This window comes from Magallana gigas, chromosome 3 (assembly GCF_963853765.1).
Source record: "Magallana gigas chromosome 3, xbMagGiga1.1, whole genome shotgun sequence".
Lineage (NCBI taxonomy): Eukaryota > Metazoa > Mollusca > Bivalvia > Ostreida > Ostreidae > Magallana > Magallana gigas.
The window spans coordinates 30,502,990-30,525,232 of record NC_088855.1 but is presented as its reverse complement, the minus strand read 5'-3'; the positions used below and the strand labels follow the sequence as shown (position 1 = coordinate 30,525,232).

Sequence of the window (22,243 nt, the reverse complement as noted above, 5' to 3'; positions counted from 1 at the left end):
AATAAAAATCAAAAAAATAAAATAAAACCCTCCTCGAGGTAATAGCGAACCACCAAGCCTCGTATCAGCAATAGAGAGAATTAGTTTTGTTTTTTGTTTTTGTTGTTTTGTTTTTGTTTTTGTTATTATTTATTTTTTGGCTGTGAAACCTGTTGAATAGAATAAAGTTAAATTATGCTGTATAGTTAATTTTAATGATGGAGGAACCACATGGTGATCACCGGGATCCCTTGGGTCGTCCATCTTTGATATTTAAAGTTGCAATAATAAATAACTTATTTGACAGTGGTAGAATGTCTGAAATAATTTTATAAACGTCGTTATAATGCTTTGTGGAAAAGGATAGCTAAAAATTCAACTGTAATTCCTATCAAATCGGGAAATAAAAACATCCGGGTTTTACAGTTTGTATGTTCATCAGATACTGTCCTAGCTGTGCATTAAAATGAAAACAATTCTTAAACATGCCACAGAAACTTTTATTTACTAATGTCAAACAACAGATGGCAAAATTACAACTGTATGTAATTTTTTTTGTATGATAATGTTAGATTTTTTTTTCAAGTTGGACTAACAGAAAATATAGGATCTGAAGAACACTTCTTCCACTTTCTATTTGGTTAATCAGAGGAATTGGGAGTTGGAGTTTTTTCTGCATTGATTGTCCAGGTACGACAATGGAGCCTTAAAAGCAGTAAATTTGATATCTTAAAAATTTGTCTTTAGGCTTTTTCTTTCGCACGAGATTGTAAAAATGAAGTCCAGTATCTTGATAAGAAAAACAATGACCATTTAAGCGTAAACAAAAGTAGACAAAAGTTGGAATCGGGTGCTTTTAAATCTGTTGATTTCCTCTACAAATGAGATTTCATTTATCTAAGTGTTCAGATAAGTTTAAGGTCAACAAAAATCAAGGTCACTCTTTATGGGATTATCACTCCTTGGAAAGAATAAAGGCGTTCTCAAAAAGACAGGTTTTCATATTGATGAATAACTTTCAAATTTGATCTTAATTTTTTAAGCAAACCGGAAGGTGATCAAAGCCATTTCATGCCTCTACAATAGTTTTAGTGTTTTTCATATTTTGGATTTTGTAAATTCCAAAAAAGCAATTCTTAGCCATTTGTCTGTGAGAGATACACAACAACATTTAAGACCGAGAACGAACTGCCGTGAATGTTTTGTGCACGCAATTTCACAGTTACCGAGATGTAGCGAAAAACAAGACGCAATGCCTAATGATTTCTCGAATACATTGCGAAACAAATATCATTTTACGAAAGAAGAACAAAACCAATAGGTTTTTCCACTGTGGTGTACAGGCCTAAATAAAAAACATATAAAAAAGCGGTTAATGTTATTGTGATGATAACCTTTGTTCCTATAAAAAGATATATACTACTCTTTTCAAAATGCCTTCGTTAATTCATCTTTTTGATAATTCAAAATAAAGAGACCAAACACTGAATGTGTGTGTCCCTGTGGAAGGCTCAGAGACATACATTATTCATTACTCTATTTGTTCGACCCTTTTCGAAAATATCATAGAAAAGAGATAGTAATAAGAGACTATTTCTTGAAATATGCATTTGTGTGGAATTGGTGAGGTTTTCGAGATTCTGCGAAGCAAGGATCACTTTAGAAAAGGCTGTTGATTCAAAGATGTTTAAGTGTTTGAAGCTTTCGGGGCTTGGTATTCAAGATAGTTGTCATGGCGTGTTTGTTTGAAATATTATCATGTTGTAAATTTTGAATTAACAAGGTGGCAGTAAATTCAAAATTTACAACATGACAGTATTTACAATGATTATAATGATGAAAATTGATCTTACTAAATTTTAAAAAGTCCAGTCTCTGTTTTTTCTATTTGAGAAATAAAGTACGAGTTTTCATGAACGTTGCAGAATAAACTCCTAGGTCGAGAAATGCTGTTTTGAAATATAAAAGCCGAGGCGTTTCAAACAACATTTCGAGACCGAGGAGGTTATCCTGCAACATTCACGATAACTTAATTTCTATTCTACTAACAGCCCAGTATTTCTACAGATCGTTTCTCCTATAGAGAGACGATCTATGTCATTTTGACGGCTGTTCCGTTTAACCCCAACGGTTTTGTTTGTAATGTTTACATGTGTATTGATCAAAGGATTCACATGCAGACGACAGAATTTCTCTCTGGATTTTTAATACTCTTCACTTATTTATAAAATATCTTTGAATCATATTCCTTATATTTTTTAAGTTATTTTTGTACAGAAGAGCCCACTTAATCTGCCGATTTTGTATTCAAGTTATATACAAGGAAGACTGGTTCAACAAATCAGTCCTATGTACATGTATATTGCATGTGAACAATTATACACTGTAAAGAAAAAAACATGTCTGTCGGTGCAGATTCATTTTTCAATTTAGGTCAATAATGAATAAGAATCAATAATGAATTAATTCAATTATACTGCAAATATATACTAGTCTTAAACAGAGAAAGATGGTTGTTTATCTTTAAAAATGCATGCCTTTTGTAAATTATGGAGCTGTCTCAAGCAGACTTAGTGTTATATATATATAAATATATATCAATCATCTCTAACATAGTTTTATTTACAAAATATATATGACCTATGAAGAAGAACAGATATTTGAAAGTAGCTTTGCTTGGAGGAATTTATAATTTGTTTTCCTTTTTTATTTTCCTCAATATCAACAAAAGTTATCAACAACGAAGAATTCATTAATTCAGCCAAATGTAAGGCACCAATTCACTGAATTGCTCTTTTAAAGTGGGTGTAATTTACGAAATTTTGCAGGCATTATATGTATCCAGTTAAAGACAAATGCATGCAACGCTTACCTGAGGCAGAGATGGCTTTATTTTCACCGACTTGAAATTAAGACGCCTTACCTCTAGTCGCGATAAATCGTAAGCGCGGACGATTTTCTTTTTTCTCTTTCAGTTCTAGCTGGCTAGAATATTGTGACTGAAAAATGATACATGTACCAAACTAAACTCGTGGTAGACAACTCCGTCTATTAGGAAATTATTTGATCATTCAATGTGTATAACATGTTGTATGTCAAGCAAATAAGTGGGTCCGGATTACAGTTTCCAAGATCAATCATAGATGGATTGTCAGGGGCGATTTTATTGACACATCGGAACAATGTTCAATACACAGGGAATAAGTGGTTTGGTTCATTAAGTGCCTTTAAATATTAATTATGATATAATAATTTCGTTTTCAGGAATTTCATATAGATTGTTTGTTAATTGATTTTCTTATTTATTTATTTATTTACCTACTTTTTTATTATTATGATTTTATTTATACTTTTTTATTATTTTTATTTTTCAATCATTTTTATATTCATTGATTTCTTGCTTTTAAGTCTGTTGTTTACGGTTGAATATCCCTCTGATGAGAGAGATAACTCCTGTAGAAAAGAATTTCAATTTGTTTCTATGAGGTCGATCACAATTAGTAAGGCATGTAGCAACTAGGGAGGCGGTGCTGGGCCCCAGCTGCAAACTCTAGACTTTGTCAACCACATTAATTTGAAACTATGGCATTTCAAACGTTTGAAATTAAATAAGGGTTTTCTATTCTGAGAGAGCAGATATGGAAAAACAAATTTAAAAAACCTAAACTCTCATTTTATTCAAGACTAGATTAATATTACAATATTGAAATCATATGTACCATGTAATTACTGGAAACTCAAAAATTTGATTCCCTTTTTTGTGTTGTCATAAAATGCCATGGTTTACATTTTTAGTGTTTCTAAAACATAAGAACCAATTTAATATTATCTTATCAAAATTTAAAAACAGAAAAACTTTTTTGAAAAATTAGAAATTATGACAATTTATCATGTACTGTATGTTAAACCTTCAATATTTCATAATAAAGGTTGTTGATCTTGTTACAAACTTATAAAACAAAGTGCTATTCTGATCTAAAAAAAACATTGCTTTTTAATATCTTGTAATATGAATTGACAATGTATGTAACTATATATTATTTTCATATACATTGAACAATTTTTATTTAATGCTGCGGTTGTAAAATTTTGCTTTTTCTATTCACTATGTATAATTTTCTTCATATCATGATTAGACATATTATCAATTTTTTTTAAAAAAATCTTGCAGCAATTCATCACTTTAACCTAGTTTCATTTGAATCTTTTAATAACAAAAAAAGGTAGACATGTATAAGGGCGGGAAAAATAATAGAGCAGTACTTGTACATGAAACAACCTGTAATAATTAAAGCGTAGATTAACTTTAAGATAGCATGCCGATGTTTCCAAACCAGAACAGATTTGTGTGCAACAAAGCGGTCTGAATAGAAAAATTCTACTGGTTTATTGACAAGCATTGTCTGTTCTAAATCTTTACTACTGTATATGCAACAACAGAGAACGTATGAAAGGTGAGGAAAAAACAATAGTTTACATTTGTATCGTTTGTTATTTTAACAAGTGTCCAGAAGGTATTTCGAAATTCGTGTAGTTTGATACCTACTTTCGTTTTGGAGTTGCTGATTTTATTAAAACAGTTTCAAGTTTTTTACTATTGTCGATTTAATTATTAATGCATTTCTTCTTCTTTTGAGCATATACACATGCAATCTATATCAGAGTTACTTAACATAAGAAAAGATATAAAGAACTTAGTCGACACAGCTATGTCGGGGTTTATTACGGTACAAAAATGTCTGTCCTTATATCATTTTTTGGCATTTAAAATTCCCGATAAGAAGTTTGATAAAAAGACCTTCAAAGTTATCAAAACCTGAAAACATAAATCTAGTTTTGTACTGTAACACTTTTCAATTATGATGAAAAATGCAAAATAAATATAGTGTAGGATACTGTGGTTTCATTAAAATTCAAGGGTATCAATTATGATGAAGTGAAAATCACAGTTTCGAGGATACGTAAATTCGTGGCCAATGACCCCATCAATACAAATTGATCGTAGAAATTGAAATTCAATGAACATTTAATTTCATGGATAAACTTAACAACGAAATCCACGAAAATCGGTATTCAGCGAATATTGATGAAACCACAGTATCATTTATATTTGATTCAGAGTACTATTTTACTTGTCTATTTAAAGAGCTCAATTCAAAATATCATCGGTTTTCCCACATAGTGAGGGTCAATGTTTACGTCGTTGACCTGAGGTGTTTAATAGACAACGTTTGTCAGTAAAAGCATTCATCCATGTACCAATGGGAAAAATACTAGACAGTCCTCCTTTTAAAGTGAAACGTGGCTATTTTGTTAGGAAAATTGTTATATGTATTTCCAACATGCAATCTCAAAATGTCGTACACATACAGTAATTAAGATGCCAGCATGTCTTTGATACGACGTGTGTCTGAATTTAGCAATCTGCTGACAAAAACAAGACTATCACCAAGTGGGAAAATCGGATATATTTTGAAACGAGCTCTAAAAAATGTTCAATTCCTCGTGCGATTTCATTGTTATTACGCTAAAGAGGTTCGTTTGTAGTAGCATGTATTGTAAAACGCGATAAAGATTTATATTAATATTTTCTCTTTCAGAAGTTTGTTATCACATATGAGAGAAAAATGGAACAGCGTTATTCTAATGAACTGTCTGATATAGCTGCAAGCTCTGACTTTATGGTAAATACATTTTGAAGCTGGGCATTTTCTTTTGCTCGTTGTTATGAAAATATTTTGAAGATTTATATTTAATATTATACATCATAATGATTATCATTTAAATAGAGTACATTTAACTCTTGATCAGGGAATCATTTGTAGACCGCGAGCATATATACACCTTCAACAAAACTAATCATGGATATATATTCATTAGGTCGATTTAGTATAACTAGCTAAAAATTTACTATATTTTACTTCTTTTAAAAAAACGAGATTTCAAAATTCACGAGGCGTACTTCTCGCGATTATAACATTCAGGGGTTTTAATTCTATCTTCAAATTTTGATATTAACAGGGAAGCTTCGACTCAAATAAGACTGTTTGCATGTATGTGCCAGACTGGACTTCCAGTGGCCAAGAGGAGAATTTCCAACTCTCCACTCTAAGTAGAAGTTTGAGAGGTTCAGTTATCATTAGGGAGGCAATCACAGATGACATGATTAACGATCAGTTGAATTTACAAAGTCTAATCACTGCATGTGAACTGCCTGACAAATTAAAAACAGAGCTGAAGGCGTTGCAAACAATGAACCCAACTCTAGACGTATGTGTCTCTAAAACTGGGAAAATTTCCATCAAATATGATGCTAGCAAGACCTGTGTCTCTTTCAGGCATCTGTGTCATTTGGTTTTTCAAATTCCTAGAGAATTGTGCACAATTCAAGTGACGAAGGAAACTTATGACAAATTAGAAAAGAAACAAAAAGATGAAAGGGGTTGTCTCATTCGATACCGTAGGCACGTTCTACAAGGACCATACTATGTAAAGTGCTGGATTCACAGATGCCTTGTTATAATATTGTCATATGGAGATAAATCAAACACCAATTGCGAAGCGCTTTTGAAATGGATAAGGCCTACTTTGAAACATTCCAAAAAAGACCAAAAATCACGAAACGATGAAACACAGGAAGGTATCATTTTGCAATTTTATTTAGACTTTAAGCGGTTGTAATTTTGAAAAAAAATGATTATAGACCTAGTTGATAGTTTAACAAAATAAGCAACTAATAAACAGAGTTATTCAATAAACGAAGTTAAACTTAGATTTTGAGTAACATAAAAATGACGATTTGTTCATGAAACAAAAGAGGTGCTTGGTTTTGTTCAAATCTTTTCAGGTCTTTGTAGGAAACCCGTTAATTCAAATAAAAAATGAATAAATTAAAAAAGAAAAAACTTCCTCTCCTAGAAATGGAAGGATCGTGGCAAACCGAGAGCGTTCATTGTTTGCTGTGACACCTGTTAAATAGAATAAAGTAAAATAATGTTACTATCTGATTTTAACGATGGAGGGAGTACATAGCGATCCCCGGGATACATGTAGGCGTCCATCATTAATATTCAAAGTTGAGCCCGCAATGAAATAAAAATAAACTGATGAAATGAATTAATTTGACAATTGTAGAATGTCTAAAATGATAACATAATCGTCGTTGGTATGCTTGGGAAAAAAGATAGAAAAATGCTAATTCAATGCGTATAAAATCGGGAAATGAAAACATCCGGGTTCTTTCTTTTGGTATGTTCATCAGATGCCGTGCTAGTTTCGATTAAGAAACCAATATACAGGTATATACATGCAACAGAAGCTTATATTTACTATCAGCAAACAGTAAATGGCTAAAATTAATTGCAAAGATAAGAGTTTTCTTGTGTAACGTGTTTTGGGTTCGGTGATTGAGACCAGTCTGGGAAATGTGTCTATTTAATAATCATATATGAATACCGGCATGAAACTGTCACAAAAACTACGAGTCAATATTTACAGATATAGTTGTAAGGACGACCTATCCTTAAGCATGCAAAACAAATAATTCACAACTTATTGAAAAGGGATGAGGCTTGATGATATGTGGGTTATAACCCGGGGCTCTATCCGAGGCACAGGTCTCAGTCTCGAGATCTGCGAGATCTGTCCTGATAAGGCTCTATGCCCTTATCATATGAATAGGGCTGTATCCCTGCAGCCGACACAAGCTGCAGCCAGGTACACTCAGTTAATAAAATACGAGTAAATATTAACGCGCTATTTAAAGATTAACCCAATACGAACACTGTGCAGTCGTATTAACGTACCTACTCCTTCGACAGCCGAACACAGAGTCAGCTCTTCTCTCGAGTGTGCTCTTATATATAGTAGTGTCATCCGGACTATCCTCGCACATTACCATTAGCATCAAAGATAACACCCGTATGATATAAAAATTATCTGAACCTCAAACCCGATCATTTGTTGCATAACCCACGCCTCATTGCTTCATGCGTCCTCGCATGACAAAACGATAACATAGATATATAAATATTTTTTTTTTTATTTTTTTTTTAATCTAAAAAGGATGACGTATCAAACATGAATAATGTACAGAATGAGTGATGGATGTATAGCACCTTCTTGGGGATGAACATGAATAAGCATACATACACATGCAAATAACAAAAAATGTAAAATAAAACAAAATGTTCGACAAACACAGTACAGCTACAATGTTTATAAGTATCTACAAATCAAACAGTTCTTTTGATTGTATGATATTTGGTGATGGTATTTATTCTGTCACATAATCTCTCATCCAGACTGGAGCACGTCTGTTGCGCTTGGACTCGAATTCCCCAGCTAGTTCATCTGTAACCTCTACTTTTGACTGACGCTCATCAATAACCTCTGACTCAAACTGAACATCAAGTTGGCTTTCCGTGCTGCTCTCCAGAGGGGTCTGCAATTCGTTCTCTCCTTTCAGAATCTGAGCTTTGCACGTTTTCAAGCGGTCACAATGTATAACCTGGTCTTTACCATTCCGACCACAGTTAACTTTATACAAAACTTCCGATAGTTTTGTGAGTATCTTGAACGGTCCCCGCCAGTAGGACGTGAACTTCGGTGAGCATCCAACTTTGCGCTGGGGGAAGTATACGTATACATTTTCTCCTTCCTTGAACTTCTCATAGGACATTTTCATGTCATGATAATGTTTCTGACGAAACATTGCACCTTCTGCATGACGTCTGACAAAGGCGTGTGCTCTCTCCATCCGATCTTGCATTATCCAAACCCATTCACTTCTAGGTACTTCTTTCCAAGACGAAGGCATATCATACATGATATCTAGATGTGTAGCGACCTCCCTTCCTAACATGAGCATGTTAGGACTATAGCCAGTGGATTCATGTTGAGACGCTCTATAAGCCATCATCACAAACGGAATGCTTTCATCCCAATCTCGATGATTCTCATCCACGTAGGCGCTCAGCATAGTGGCTAATGTTTTGTTGAACCGTTCCACCATACCATCTGACTGCGGATGATATGGTGTGGTTCTTGTCTTGCGGATCTGGAGAAGCTTACATACCTCAGTGAAGAGAATGCTCTCGTATTGTCTTCCCTGATCTGAATGGATTGTCGCTGGACATCCAAGCCTACAGATTACTTCATTAGTGACAATCTTAGCTACGGTTTGTGCTTCCATATTTCGCATCGGAAATGCCTCGGTCCATTTTGTGAAGTAATCTGAGATAACGATAATGTATCGATTTCCGTTTTCTGTCTCAGGAAATTCGCCAAGAATGTCTGTAGCTATCCTCTCTAAAGGGTAGCCTACCTGTAAAGGCTGCATAGGGGCTCTTTTTGTTTTGAGAGGAGCTTTTCTTCTGGAGCACACATCACAGCCTGAGATATAGCTCCTTACATCACTCTGTAGCCCTGGCCAGTAATAGTTCTGCCTGATTTTATTCAAGGTTTTTGTCATCCCTAAGTGAGCAGAAGTTTTTGCATCATGCATCTGCTGTAAGATATATCTTCGTTGAGATAAAGGAACAACTATCTGATATGTTGTCATGTTACTGTCCTCGACTTCCCACACCCTGCATAGAAAGTTATCCTTAAGGGTTAGCCTGCTCTACTGTGCCCAAAGTGACTTAACTACATAGCTCTCAGAGGATATATCACTATATTCAGGACGTGTCTTATCTTGCAACCAAGACTTAACAAGTCTTATGTCCCTACATTCATCTTGCAATGTAGCTAAATCTGATTCACTATTTTCTCTTGTTTTGTCCTCGATTATTCTAACATGTCCTTCAGACGCCTCTGACTTGTCCCAGTCATCGAAATAACCGCATTGGCCACATGGCACTCTGCTGAGTCCGTCTGCATTCCCGTGAAGTCTACCAGCCCGATGCTCTATCTCCATGTCATAGGTGGATATAACCTCGATCCAACGAGCTAACTGTCCCTCCGGGTCTTTAAATCGAAGCAACCATTTCAACGAGCTGTGATCTGTTCTAACTAAGAACTTGTGTCCATACAAGAAAGGTCTAAAATGCTTAATGAAAGTGACAACAGCCAAAAGCTCCTTTCTGGTGACGCAGTACTTCTTTTCTGATTTACTCAGGACTTTACTTGCATACGCCACAACCCTTTCTTGGCCATCTTGCAGTTGTGAAAGAGCAGCACCCATAGCATACTGACTCGCATCTGTATCTAATATGAACGGCTTCGTAAAGTCTGGATGCGTGAGAATAGGCGCTGATATCAATCTATCTTTGAGGAGCTGAAATGCGTCCTGGCATTCGTCAGTCCATTTGAATGGAACAGACGCCTCTGTAAGTTTATGTAAGGGTTGAGCGATTCGAGCAAAGTTAGGGATAAACTTTCTGTAATAACTGGAAAGACCGATAAAAGAGCGCACCTGTGTCTTGTTTACTGGCTCTGGCCAATGTTTAACAATCTCTACCTTCTCAGGATCAGTCTCGATCCCCTGTTCCGAGATGATATGCCCCAAGTATTTCACCTGTCGAGCAAACAACGAACACTTCCTTGCCTTCAGCTTCAGTCCAGCCGCACGAAGCTTTTCGAACACAAGTTCTAAATTTTGCAGCATGTCATCAAATGTCTTTCCATAAACGATTATATCATCAAGATATATAAGACAAATCTGCCATTGTAAGCCAGCCAGCACAGTCTCCATCAATCGTTCAAACGTGGCTGGGGCATTGCACAACCCGAACGGCATTACGTTGAACTCATATAGACCCTGTCGGGTGACAAATGCCGTCTTTTTCTTATCCTCTAGATCTAGCTCTACCTGCCAATACCCAGCATTCAGGTCCAAAGTACTGAACCATTTGGCGCCTCGTAGTTGATGCAGAGACTCGTCATTACGAGGTAATGGGTAGGCATCCTTCGTTGTAACACTATTTAGACGTCTGTAATCGACACAGAACCTTGTGGATCCATCTTTCTTCTTTACAAGCACGATTGCTGCTGACCACGGGCTCTGAGAAGGTTCTATGATACCTCTTCTTAGCATGTCAGATACGTGATTTTGTACCTCTTCTTGCATATGAAACGGCAGACGCCTGGGTGCTTGTTTTATTGGTGCATTGACACCAGTCTCTATCTTGTGTCTGACCTTGGCGGTTCGGCCTACATCTTCATCTGTCTCTGAAAATAGAGCTGCGTACTTCAAAAGAAGAGCCTTTGCTTTCATGACATCATCTTTATCTATATGACTTGTGCTGCTAATGAATAGCTCTTGCAAATGAGCTGGCAATTCTCTGTTCACATCCAAGTCTCTATTTCCCTCTGACACCAAAGAAAGAACCTCATCAACAGCATGTAACTTCCCAACAACAGTACCTGGGTAGATGGTCTTGCTATCATCCGAAATATTCATGATACGGAGCGGAATCGTGTCCTGTCTACGGACAAGTGTTTTAGCCAGCATACATGAATTCTGAAACTTTTCAGAGGGTTCTATCAGTCCAGCTTTGGTTGGAAGTCCTCCATCAGAACTTGCACGTATTTGCCCTTCAACTACCAGTTCTGATCTAGGCGGTACAGTCACTCGGTGAATAATGGCCACCTTATAATAGCTCGCTGACCCCTCAAGCTGAATCGGGTGTTCGATACCAGATATTGATATCTGATGCATCCTCATGTTAATGACGGCCTCATGCCTCACTAGGAAATCTAGTCCAAGTATCCCATCTACTGTCAAGTCTGCGACAATCATTTCTTGCTGTAGGGCAATGCCATTCAATGTAAAATCTACTGGAGTTCGCCCAAGCACTCGTAGTACTGAACCAGTAGCTGATAGTACATCCCGTTCTACCTCAGTCAACGCGTGATTTGCATCCCTTTTAATGTTCTCATAACAAATTGTGGATAGCAATGATACAGTAGCACCTGTATCAACCAATAGGTAAGCATCCATCCCATGTATGCGAGCAGTGACATAAACCCCTTTTTCATTTATAGAGTGTACTACTCTTGAATACTGATCACTAGAACATTGGTTTTTCTGGAAACTTGTATCAGTTTTGGGATTCGTTTCTCTTGTACTATTAACTTGTGTTAATTTGTCATCAGACCCCTTATTCAATTGTGGGCAATCTTTTCTCAGATGCTTGTCAGATCCACATTTATAACATTTCCTCGTCCGGTTACTATCTCTTGCATGTGTCTCCGGGCGAGGCATGCGTCTCTGGCTTTGAGACTGAAACTTCCATTGTTTCAAATCTCTCATATCGCACTGTAACGACCGCATGTTTTTCTCGACGGTCTCTATAAAATTATCGAGTTTTGAAGCTTTGGACGAGTCTTCAGTATTTTCACTCATTGTCCGGACAGCATCTGTGTGGCGATTCTCTGCCCTATAATATGCTTCCAGCTCAACAGCTCTCTGTATTGCGTCATTCAAGTTTATGGGTCTAGCCTGCTTTATCTTAAGACGCATTTCCGAGTTATGTAGCCCATCTAAGAACTGTTCAGTAGCTAGTATTTCCCTAACATCATCGGGGGCTGTCGGGTAAGCTAAATTCACGAGTCTCCTTATGTCCTGTCCCATCTCCGGTAAACTTTCAGAAGCCTTCTGTCTCCTTTCCCTCAGCTGTGCTCTGTATAGCTCAGTTTGATTCATAGGGGCGAATCTATCTTGCAAGGCTTTCACTAATTTCCTATAGTTCTGTCTCTCGTCTCTGGGCTGATTTCCTAACACACCTTGTGCTAGTCCCCTCAGGGATGCAGCCAAATATAGCCCTTTCTCAGTCTCTGTCCAGTCATTCAAAAGACAGACTGATTCAAAATGGGACAAATAATCATTCCATAAACCGGATCCGTCGTATGTTGCAGGTTTTACAAAGTTCCGAGATCGGACCGGTCCAGGATTCGTATTACTTGTTCTTGGGTTTGCGTTGTTCTGCACTGGCGGCCGGTCACTAGGTACAGGATCCTCATCATCACACAAGCACACATCTCCAGACACATAGCCACTCACACTTTCTCTCCGTCTCACGTACGGGGTACTGGTACTCATGCCTGGTCTGGGTCTCCGGCCTCGGCCTGGAGAATTCGTAACCCGTAGAGAGTCATGTATCTCTCTACTGAGCCGATTTATTTCCCCCTCTAAATATTCTACATCGGCGTGTAAATCGCGCACGCTCATAATTAATATTATATTAACAATTTGTAGAAAACAATTGACTGATCAAAATCCCGACGCTGCCACCAATTTTGTAACGTGTTTTGGGTTCGGTGATTGAGACCAGTCTGGGAAATGTGTCTATTTAATAATCATATATGAATACCGGCATGAAACTGTCACAAAAACTACGAGTCAATATATACAGATATAGTTGTAAGGACGACCTATCCTTAAGCATGCAAAACAAATAATTCACAACTTATTGAAAAGGGATGAGGCTTGATGATATGTGGGTTATAACCCGGGGCTCTATCCGAGGCACAGGTCTCAGTCTCGAGATCTGCGAGATCTGTCCTGATAAGGCTCTATGTCCTTATCATATGAATAGGGCTGTATCCCTGCAGCCGACACAAGCTGCAGCCAGGTACACTCAGTTAATAAAATACGAGTAAATATTAACGCGCTATTTAAAGATTAACCCAATACGAACACTGTGCAGTCGTATTAACGTACCTACTCCTTCGACAGCCGAACACAGAGTCAGCTCTTCTCTCGAGTGTGCTCTTATATATAGTAGTGTCATCCGGACTATCCTCGCACATTACCATTAGCATCAAAGATAACACCCGTATGATATAAAAATTATCTGAACCTCAAACCCGATCATTTGTTACACTTGTTTGACATTGTGAAATCTCTTTTCAAGTTGGGATGACAGAAAATATGGGCATTAAAAAAAAGTTATTTAACCCTTTTTATTTGATTAATCGATAGGGGAAATTTTTTTCTGCATTAAAGGCTCAAGCACGTCAATTGAGTTTCAAAAACTGTAAACTTGATATCTGTGTTATGAATTCGTCTTTAGGTCTGCTTTTCGCACAATATCACACGAGAGTGTAAGAATGAAGTCTAATGTAATAAAAAATAAGATCTGTTTAAGCGTAAAAGTGGATGAATAGGAGAGGGGCATATGCTTTTTTGAACCTCTTTTGAACTACGGATATGTCACGGTTTCCCCAGGATCAGCAAATACAAACTGTCAATAGTTTCAAAATGTGTCTCTATGACGCAGGGTCAAAAGGTCAAATAATTTCTTGAATGCATAGGGATGCACTTTTAATCTTTTTGATAAGTTGCAAAACAAAAACGCTCTCTTTGAAAAAGAATAAGAAACAGACATAAAAGGTATTTTCATTGTGATGCAAAGACCTAACTAAAAACTACAGTTAGACAAAGTGGTTGATATGAATGTGTTTTTCTTTCATGCTAGAGAGTAAAATTATACCATCTAATATCAAAAACCTTCTTCTTTTCAATTATTTAAAATACTGAAATCAAACACTGAAAATATATATTTATGTAAAACAAAATATGTTATGTTTTTGTCATCAAAGATAAAGATTTTAATATTGAATTGATTGAAACCACTATTTAAGTTGCAATTTTTTAGAAGTGGTAAATGACGACACAGAACCAACGGATACAAACAACAGAAATTACAAAACCAAGTTGTTTGTCGAATCAAACGAAGCGGAAGTAAACGAGATTCCCAGACACGTGTACAAGAAAATGGTTGCCCGCAAAATTCAAAGTGTATGTGTCCCTCTTGAAGGTCCAGAGACAGATCTAATTACTCAATTTGTTCAATACTTTTCCAAAAAAGCAAAGGAAGGAAATAGTAATAAAAGACTATTTCTTGAAATGTGCATCTGTGTGGAGTCTGGAGAGGATACGAGATTCCGTGAAGGAAGAACCGCATTAGAAAAGGCAATTAATCTAAAAATGTTCAAGTGTTTAAAACTTTCAGAGTTCGGTCTTGAAGATAATTGTCATGGTATGTTTGTTTAAAATATTCACAATAATGACAATTGATTATGTTAAGTTTAAAAAATTTAGAAAAATTAGTATTTTTCCTTTTAACAACTTTTTGGCGATATCATGTTATTTTTCAGCCAAAGTATAAGAAACGATTAAGTGAGGACACGTTCATATTTGCCCACTTAAGCAAATAAACATTTGAAATGCTTTTATCAGCTTATTTGGTCTAAAGTTAAATAAGATAAACTTTTCTAAGAATGCAAAAATTATTTATATACGCTTAAGTTTTTGCCCTAAACATGTTTTTACTAAATCTACGCAAATTCTAACGTCAGGGTTATACAATCTTTATGATAAAACGTTAAACATTAATAATATACTTGAGATTTTACGAAAAGAAAATATTTTTAAATGTAGTGTAAGAATATGAACTTTTAATTTTATTCAGAAAACAATTTGTGTTCCTTTAATCTGCTTTTTCATTACAGTAAATGTTTTATGTGGTCATTTTTCAGATTCATTGTCACCAATTGAAGTAGAAATAGGTACAGATTCTATAGGAAAAGTTGCCGAAAAGGTTTGATGTTCAAAAGTGAAGAACTATCGATTATGAATTAAAAATTCATTTTTGCGTTTATAGAAACGTCACTTCAGCCTGATATATGACATGCTAATAAAAATCCAATACTAAATCAATTACTAAAATAAATAAAACATGATAGTCTGTTTTGGTCCCACGTATTTTCATAATTTTTCCACAAATATGACTTTTTTACACGTAGGTCGATGTTCTCGTTAACTCTAGCAGTCCGAGCCTTGATTTAGCTAAGGGATTTGTAGAAAAGCAGATTTGTGAACTCGGCGGAAAAACAATTCAAGAAGAATGTAGAGAAGAAAAGAAAAGGGGCACATTTACCTATGGAGAAGTCTGCAAAACCAGTGCTGGTCAACTACAATGTAGAAAAATATACCATATAGCCCTATATGAGCAATGGATTTCAACGTGTAAATTGTCATTAGAGGTACACATTTCTTTGAATCTTATTTAGCTTACAGTCGTTGCATCTTATGCTTTGATTCAAGCACACGCTAATAATAAATATATATAAAAAGGTGAATATATTTGGCTCTTATTACACAAACATAATTGTGACATTAAATAGCTCAGTCAGTTGAAGATTTTAGTACTAACTTAAATTTGAGCTTACACTGATATTTGTGTAGGTTTAAAGTATTCTTTATATCTCATAGACTTGTGCAATGCTATCTGTGTTGAAATTTTAGATCTTAGCTGCGTCAGTTGTACAGTGTTTGAATGAATTGGAGAAGGATGGTTTTAAAAGCATTGCTTTCCCGGCATTAGGAACTGGCAAGTTGGGTTACCCTTACTGTCCTGTGGCCAATACGATGGTTACTGTGATACATGCATACGGAAAGAAAAATCCTGATACAAAAATTGAGAGGGTCCATTTTTATCTTTACTCAAAAGATGAAATTTGCCAAACAGTAAGAAAATAATCACATTTTCTTATGTCTGTTAGAAAATCATCGTAATGCATCAACTTTACTTCACTGAATACCATCTTCAAAGATTTGACTTGCTATTGTCGCCGTGTTTATCTAATAGATTGCTGGTGGTGAGTTAAGATTTGGAAGGACACTTTGTTAAAGTTTACTATTAAATCATGGATCTGGAATCCTGTTAATACACAACATAACATTTAACGTAAATAACATTTGGAAGAATTACTAATATTGTAAAATATGAGCTGTCGGAAAAACTTTATATAATAAAAATTATGTTTCTCTTTGAGTAACAATATTTCAAAATGCCAAACTGGCACTCTTTTCCTTTGTTTCCGAGTTTTTGAAAGCGGGATCAGCTATGGTTAATATCATTCAGACTTAACAAATTTTACATTGCAATCACTTATATAAGTCTCATCGACAGTAATGAAGAATTATTAGAATCGGGCTTTATTCTTACAGCAATTTAATATTTTTAAAAATACAATTCAACTCACTCTTACTATGATCATTCATTTTGTATTCCATTTGTACAATATTTCCAATTATTACAGATATTTAAAAAATGCATAAAACAAAATATCAAAGAACATTTTCTTATTCTTAATTGTGCATTGATTTAAAAAAGTTAGTAACAAACTATATTCATAATCATATGATGTTTTAGTCTTTTAGGAGAGCTAAAAAATTGTATGAATTTTTTCTACAATCAAATACAGGTAAATCTTTCTTTCTCTCTCTCTCTCTCTCTCTCATAAATTGTAATTGACTTTTTAATTTACATTGTTAAAATAAAGTAATTAGTCATTTTGCACTTCCAAAGAGGACTACATTGAACGGTCTTACAAACAGCTTTGGATGCCAAAGGAAAATATGACAGTACAGATTTGGCCTGAGCTGCCTCCATCTTGCACAACCTGGAGAAGCCATATAGAAGCGTATTTTATATTCGTAGAAGGAATTCTCAGTGGTAAAGAGAGTGTTATAGTATATACATGTATAAGGATAACTTCTGATGTCCACTTTAATCGATTTCTTGTAGATTTAAAGTTAAAATTATCAGAAAGCAATTCTATCTAATCTAAACTTATATCATATCTTTGATCCATTCTGATATTTTATAAGACTTGTATTTATATCATGTTCATGGGTTGATGGTTTTCCAGAAGCTTATCGTAGACGATTGTATAATTATGGCGGATTTATAGTCACTTTTCCGGACTGGGATGAAAGCAAAGAACTTTTAAAAGATCTGGTTTTGACACATGGATTGTGTGCAGTTCTAGTTGACATTAAAGGCAAGTCTTATACAGGCTTAAAATAAGCAAAATTTTCATGATAGAGTTGATAAAATATAAAAAGGAAAAAAGTGGAGAAATATAAAAAGAAAAAAAAAAGTGGAGAATTGTAAAGAATTTTATATTTAACTACACATTGTCACCAGTACTTTGTGCTAATTAATTTCGATGATTCAGATGCAAAAGTCAAAGACTGTGTTGCATACCAGAAGAACATAGTCGACTGCTTTGAGAATATCCCATGTGTTGAGCTACTGAAAATTGTGGTGTCCAAAGACATGTTCGAGAAGCTGAATGCAAAGAATTATGGTAACCATTTCAGGAGATTGAATGGACTACAAATTAACTATAAGATCTATGTAACATTATAAGATATGGGTTTTTTTTTGGTATTATTACGTAAAGATAAGGTCCATATATTTTACCTTTTAAATTGGGGTATTTTCTATATGTTTATATAAAGCTCTTCTTATAAAAGGAGATACATACAGTCTAAAAATGGCCACGACCATCGAGCCCTTTTAATCTGTATTGACGCTTATGGACTAAAAGCTCAAACGAGCCTTTTATTTTACAAACTTGCCCGTTACTTCACAAACTTTTTTCTTTATTTTTGTCTTTGTTAATTTCTTTACTAGAATACAAAAACAATTTTATACGGACTTGGCACATCGTAGTCTTGTGTAAAGGACTCTCGGGTTTTAAAACAAAAATTATGATCTGTTTGGAGTCCTGAGATTTTGTCCTTAAATTAGTATACTTATACGTTTTTGGTAATACATTTATATACATGTTGTTTACATGTAGATCTCTTGGATTGTTCAATTTTTGAAAACTGAAAAATAATTGAACAAGAGGAGAAAAAAAAATTAAAATATCTAAAAAAAAAAATTATTCGGAGTGCGGGTTGATTTACAAATATTCTAATATTTATTTTTTGGATCATATGTATTTCAGAGAACATTCATCGAGTATCAAAAATAGATGTTTCTGTGTGGGGAAACTGCTGCAAAGAAGTCGCCAAAGATGTAAAATCCTTATTTTAATAAAATATGAAAAAACAAATCTCTGATTTTTTAAATTTGAGAAATGCAGAGCGCCGAGGGCGGACATTTTCTACACAATATCTTCATATTAATAACCTTTTACAACATTTCGACATGTACAGCGTTGTTTCAAGATCTGACGCTCTGCGCAATGAAATAAACTTTTTCTAGCAGTATCAAATTAACAAAAAGGAATTTGTTGAATTATTTGATATTTGAAGCAATTCAATTTATTTCTCTTTAGCATAACATTATCAAATCAGTTAATTTAGCATGTCATATTTAAACCTAAAAACATACCTTCATTCTGAAACTATGCATTTTAAATGTTATTGCTTGAGCGATATTATTTTTTTTAAATATCCGCACGATATTTTTTCGCACATTTAAAAAACATGTCTATTTTATGAACAAGAGTCTTTTGTTCTAATTTTGATTGCCATATTTTTTGTTATTTTCAAAAAGACAATATTTCTGCAAGATATAGTTCTAAACATAAAAATCAAACTCTAATCACTTCTTACGCAGCTTTGTAAAAAATACTTTGTGATGTTCTCAGAAATATGTAAACTTACTCATTGGCGGATCCAAAGGGGGGAGGGGGGTTCCGGGGGTCGGACCCCCCCCCCCCTTTCTCTGGGACATATGCATTTTTTTTACTTAAAAATACAAAGAAAAATACATGACCAGCTTATGCGGTTTATGCTATTTTTATGGAATGCAAGCTACCTTCATACCCACATGAAACACAAAAGAAAGCCTTTTTTGTTTTGTTCTCAGGAATCGGAAATTTTGTTACGAAAATACTGTGTAAAAGGGTTTATATGTAAACCATTATGAAAATAAATGGCCAACTTTTCAAATTTTTTCTAAATATGATCGGATCTACAGGTACTAGTGCCGGATGATGTAGCGCACCCAGTGGAGAGGTCACATCAAGTTCCCTGTGACGACAATTGCTTTTACCATTGTATTTCACACCTACCATCTATTCAGCAGATAAATTATCCCCATACTTTTGTCATATCCTTTCATTTAGACCTTTATTTAAGAAGGCAGTCGATAGAAATTAAAATCGATGAATAGTTCAGAATTTAAAAACATCAAAAACATTAAAAAATTACCAAAATATCCCTTTTTGTAATAGTTTGTCTTAATTAGTCCGCGTTATTTTTTGTTTCTTAATATTTCTTTTCTATCAAGCATAGACGCACTTTCTCATTGCTGGAGACTTGGGTTTCTTGAGGCTAGATATTATGCAAATCTTCCTTACCCAAACCAAAACGGCAAAACGCTCAATAATGCAGTGCACTCTGATGTTGAAATATATGTAAATAGATAGTGATGAGATAAATGTATATTAAGTACAGTTGTATACGCAAGGAAAACGTTAAAAAATCCTTGTTAATTGACAAATGATGAATTTTGCACATATTGATTTTCATAAAATGGAACCCCCCCCCCTCCTTTTCCAAATTGCTGGATCCGCCTCTGTTACTAGAGAAAGTAAAACAAATAGCAATAGCGGGGGTGTTATGGCAGCATATGGAATCTGGGTTACATGTAATTCCGTGAAATCACAAATCTTAGTTGTTATGTACATATTCAAATATCGAAGCAACGAAACGTAGACTAAAAACAAATAAAAAATACTGAAAACAATTTTTTTTCAGAAAATAGTTTATATTACGTAAATTAACACTTTGATGACGTCATGACTGAAAGTTGAATGTCGTGTGAATTTGATCGGAAAGCATTGTAAACATATTAAAAATCTAACTAATCCAAGAACTCTAATTAAGTATTGTGTTGTGATTTTTTGAGAATTGAACATAAGAATACTGGAAGATATGCTATTTTTATCAATCATTCGTTAAAAGGTATGTAAATTTGCTTTTATTTCTTGGTCAGGCCTTCCTCTGTCGTTGTTTACGATATAAAAATCCGAAAAGAACAACAATACCCCCTATATATTTAACTTGAAATTTATACGTATCGTTAGTTTGATCAATGCTTATATTAAAAAGTGCTGCTAGAATCGCATGTTGTGTGTTGTTTTGATGCAACATACCGTTTACCGTGCAAACTTTATAAAAGTTGGGAAAGTTTTACGAGATCCGGATGAATAACTATTTAATTAAGAACATAGAATTCTAGCAGCGGTTTTGATTAAACTGAAATGTTCTGCCTTCACTTGGTATGTTTATTAAGGTCTTCCGTCTTCAGCGGAAGACCTTACTGCTTTTCTACGCGTTCTCATTCTTCTATATTATTAAGGTCTTCCGTTTCCAACGGAAGACCTTATTGTTTTCGTTCGGTTTCTTTTTCCCTATTATTATTAGGGTCTTCCGTTTCCAACGGAAGACCTTATTGTTATTCTTCGGTTTCTTTTTCCCTATTATTATTATTATTTTAATTTTTTTTCTTACAAATTTTGTGCACGCGATTTCTCAGAAACGGCTCGACCGATTTTCATAAAACTTTCAGATCTGATAGATAATGATCTAAATCTTATAGGCTTTTTATCATATTGATGACATCACTTCTGTTTTTGAGAATTTAACGTTTTAGCGATTTTTAGAGGGGTCGCTTGTTACTCTACGTTCTCCTAAACTATAAAAGATATTGAGTTCAAACTTTCAGGGATAGTAGACAAAAGATTGTAGATTTGCAATTTTATTTTCATTTTGATCTGGCTTGAAAGGCCCCGAAGCTTGCCTGGACCCGAAAATTGAGATGGAAAAAACGTCGTCATTTTTTCTGGTTTTTTTGATTATCTCTTTTCTAGAAAATATTTAGTTAAGACATGTAATGTAAAAAAAGTTTCCATTTACAAGACCTTTTCTTTGAAATCAAGAAAAAGGGACTGGCTCCTCAAATAAGGGGACCAAAGGGCTCTAAAGTCTTTAATCTGTAGCCCTTTACTGTAAGATATTTTGTGAGAGGTTATAGAAGCAAATATGTTTATCTCACAGTTATGTATCCAAGCAATGTAATGATTTTATTATGTGTTACGTAATTAAGAGTTTTTAGGGGCCAAAAGTCCAAAATTTCGATCACCCATATCTCAGAAAGGAAAAATATTTCGTAATGCGATACAGAAGAAAAGTTGTTCAAATTATTGTTTTTAACAGTATTCAACCTTCAAAATTTCGTTAAACGGCCCCTATAGGGACATAAGGGATCAGCCCCTAAAACCTTCATTCTCATATATCTCTAGAACGGTAACTATTTTCTAAACACTTATTGAACATAATTTGTTTAGAATTAAATGGCCTTTCATTTGATATCAAGAAAAAGGGGCTGGCCCCTTAAATAAGGGGATCAAAGGGCTCTAAAATCTTTAATCTGTAGCCCTTTACTGAGAGATATTTTGTGAAAGGTTATAGAAGCAAATGTGTTTATCTTACAGTTATGTATCTAAG

At 34.7% G+C, this 22,243-nt stretch overlaps 1 protein-coding gene across 1 annotated transcript; it reads left to right on the top strand.

Moving 5' to 3' along the window:
- Positions 1–4,284: 4,284 nt before the first annotated feature.
- On the top strand, positions 4,285–18,837 carry LOC109618487 (uncharacterized). Its single transcript, XM_034480628.2, has 12 exons — positions 4,285–4,433; positions 5,580–5,663; positions 6,001–6,619; positions 14,580–14,963; positions 15,463–15,524; positions 15,730–15,969; positions 16,232–16,453; positions 17,142–17,193; positions 17,298–17,444; positions 17,641–17,772; positions 17,950–18,081; positions 18,730–18,837. Exons 2-12 carry the CDS (start codon positions 5,607–5,609, stop codon positions 18,816–18,818), a joined length of 2,136 nt encoding a protein of 711 aa, XP_034336519.2. The 5' UTR covers positions 4,285–4,433; positions 5,580–5,606; the 3' UTR covers positions 18,819–18,837.
- Positions 18,838–22,243: the final 3,406 nt, after the last annotated feature.

Coding starts and splice junctions, on each gene's coding strand:
- LOC109618487 (XM_034480628.2), top strand. CDS start 5,607: ATGGAACAGCGTTATTCTAATGAACTGTCTGATATAGCTGCAAGCTCT. Junction 15,525..15,729: donor TAGGAAAAGTTGCCGAAAAG/GTTTGATGTTCA, acceptor TTTTACACGTAG/GTCGATGTTCTCGTTAACTC. Junction 15,970..16,231: donor CGTGTAAATTGTCATTAGAG/GTACACATTTCT, acceptor TTGAAATTTTAG/ATCTTAGCTGCGTCAGTTGT.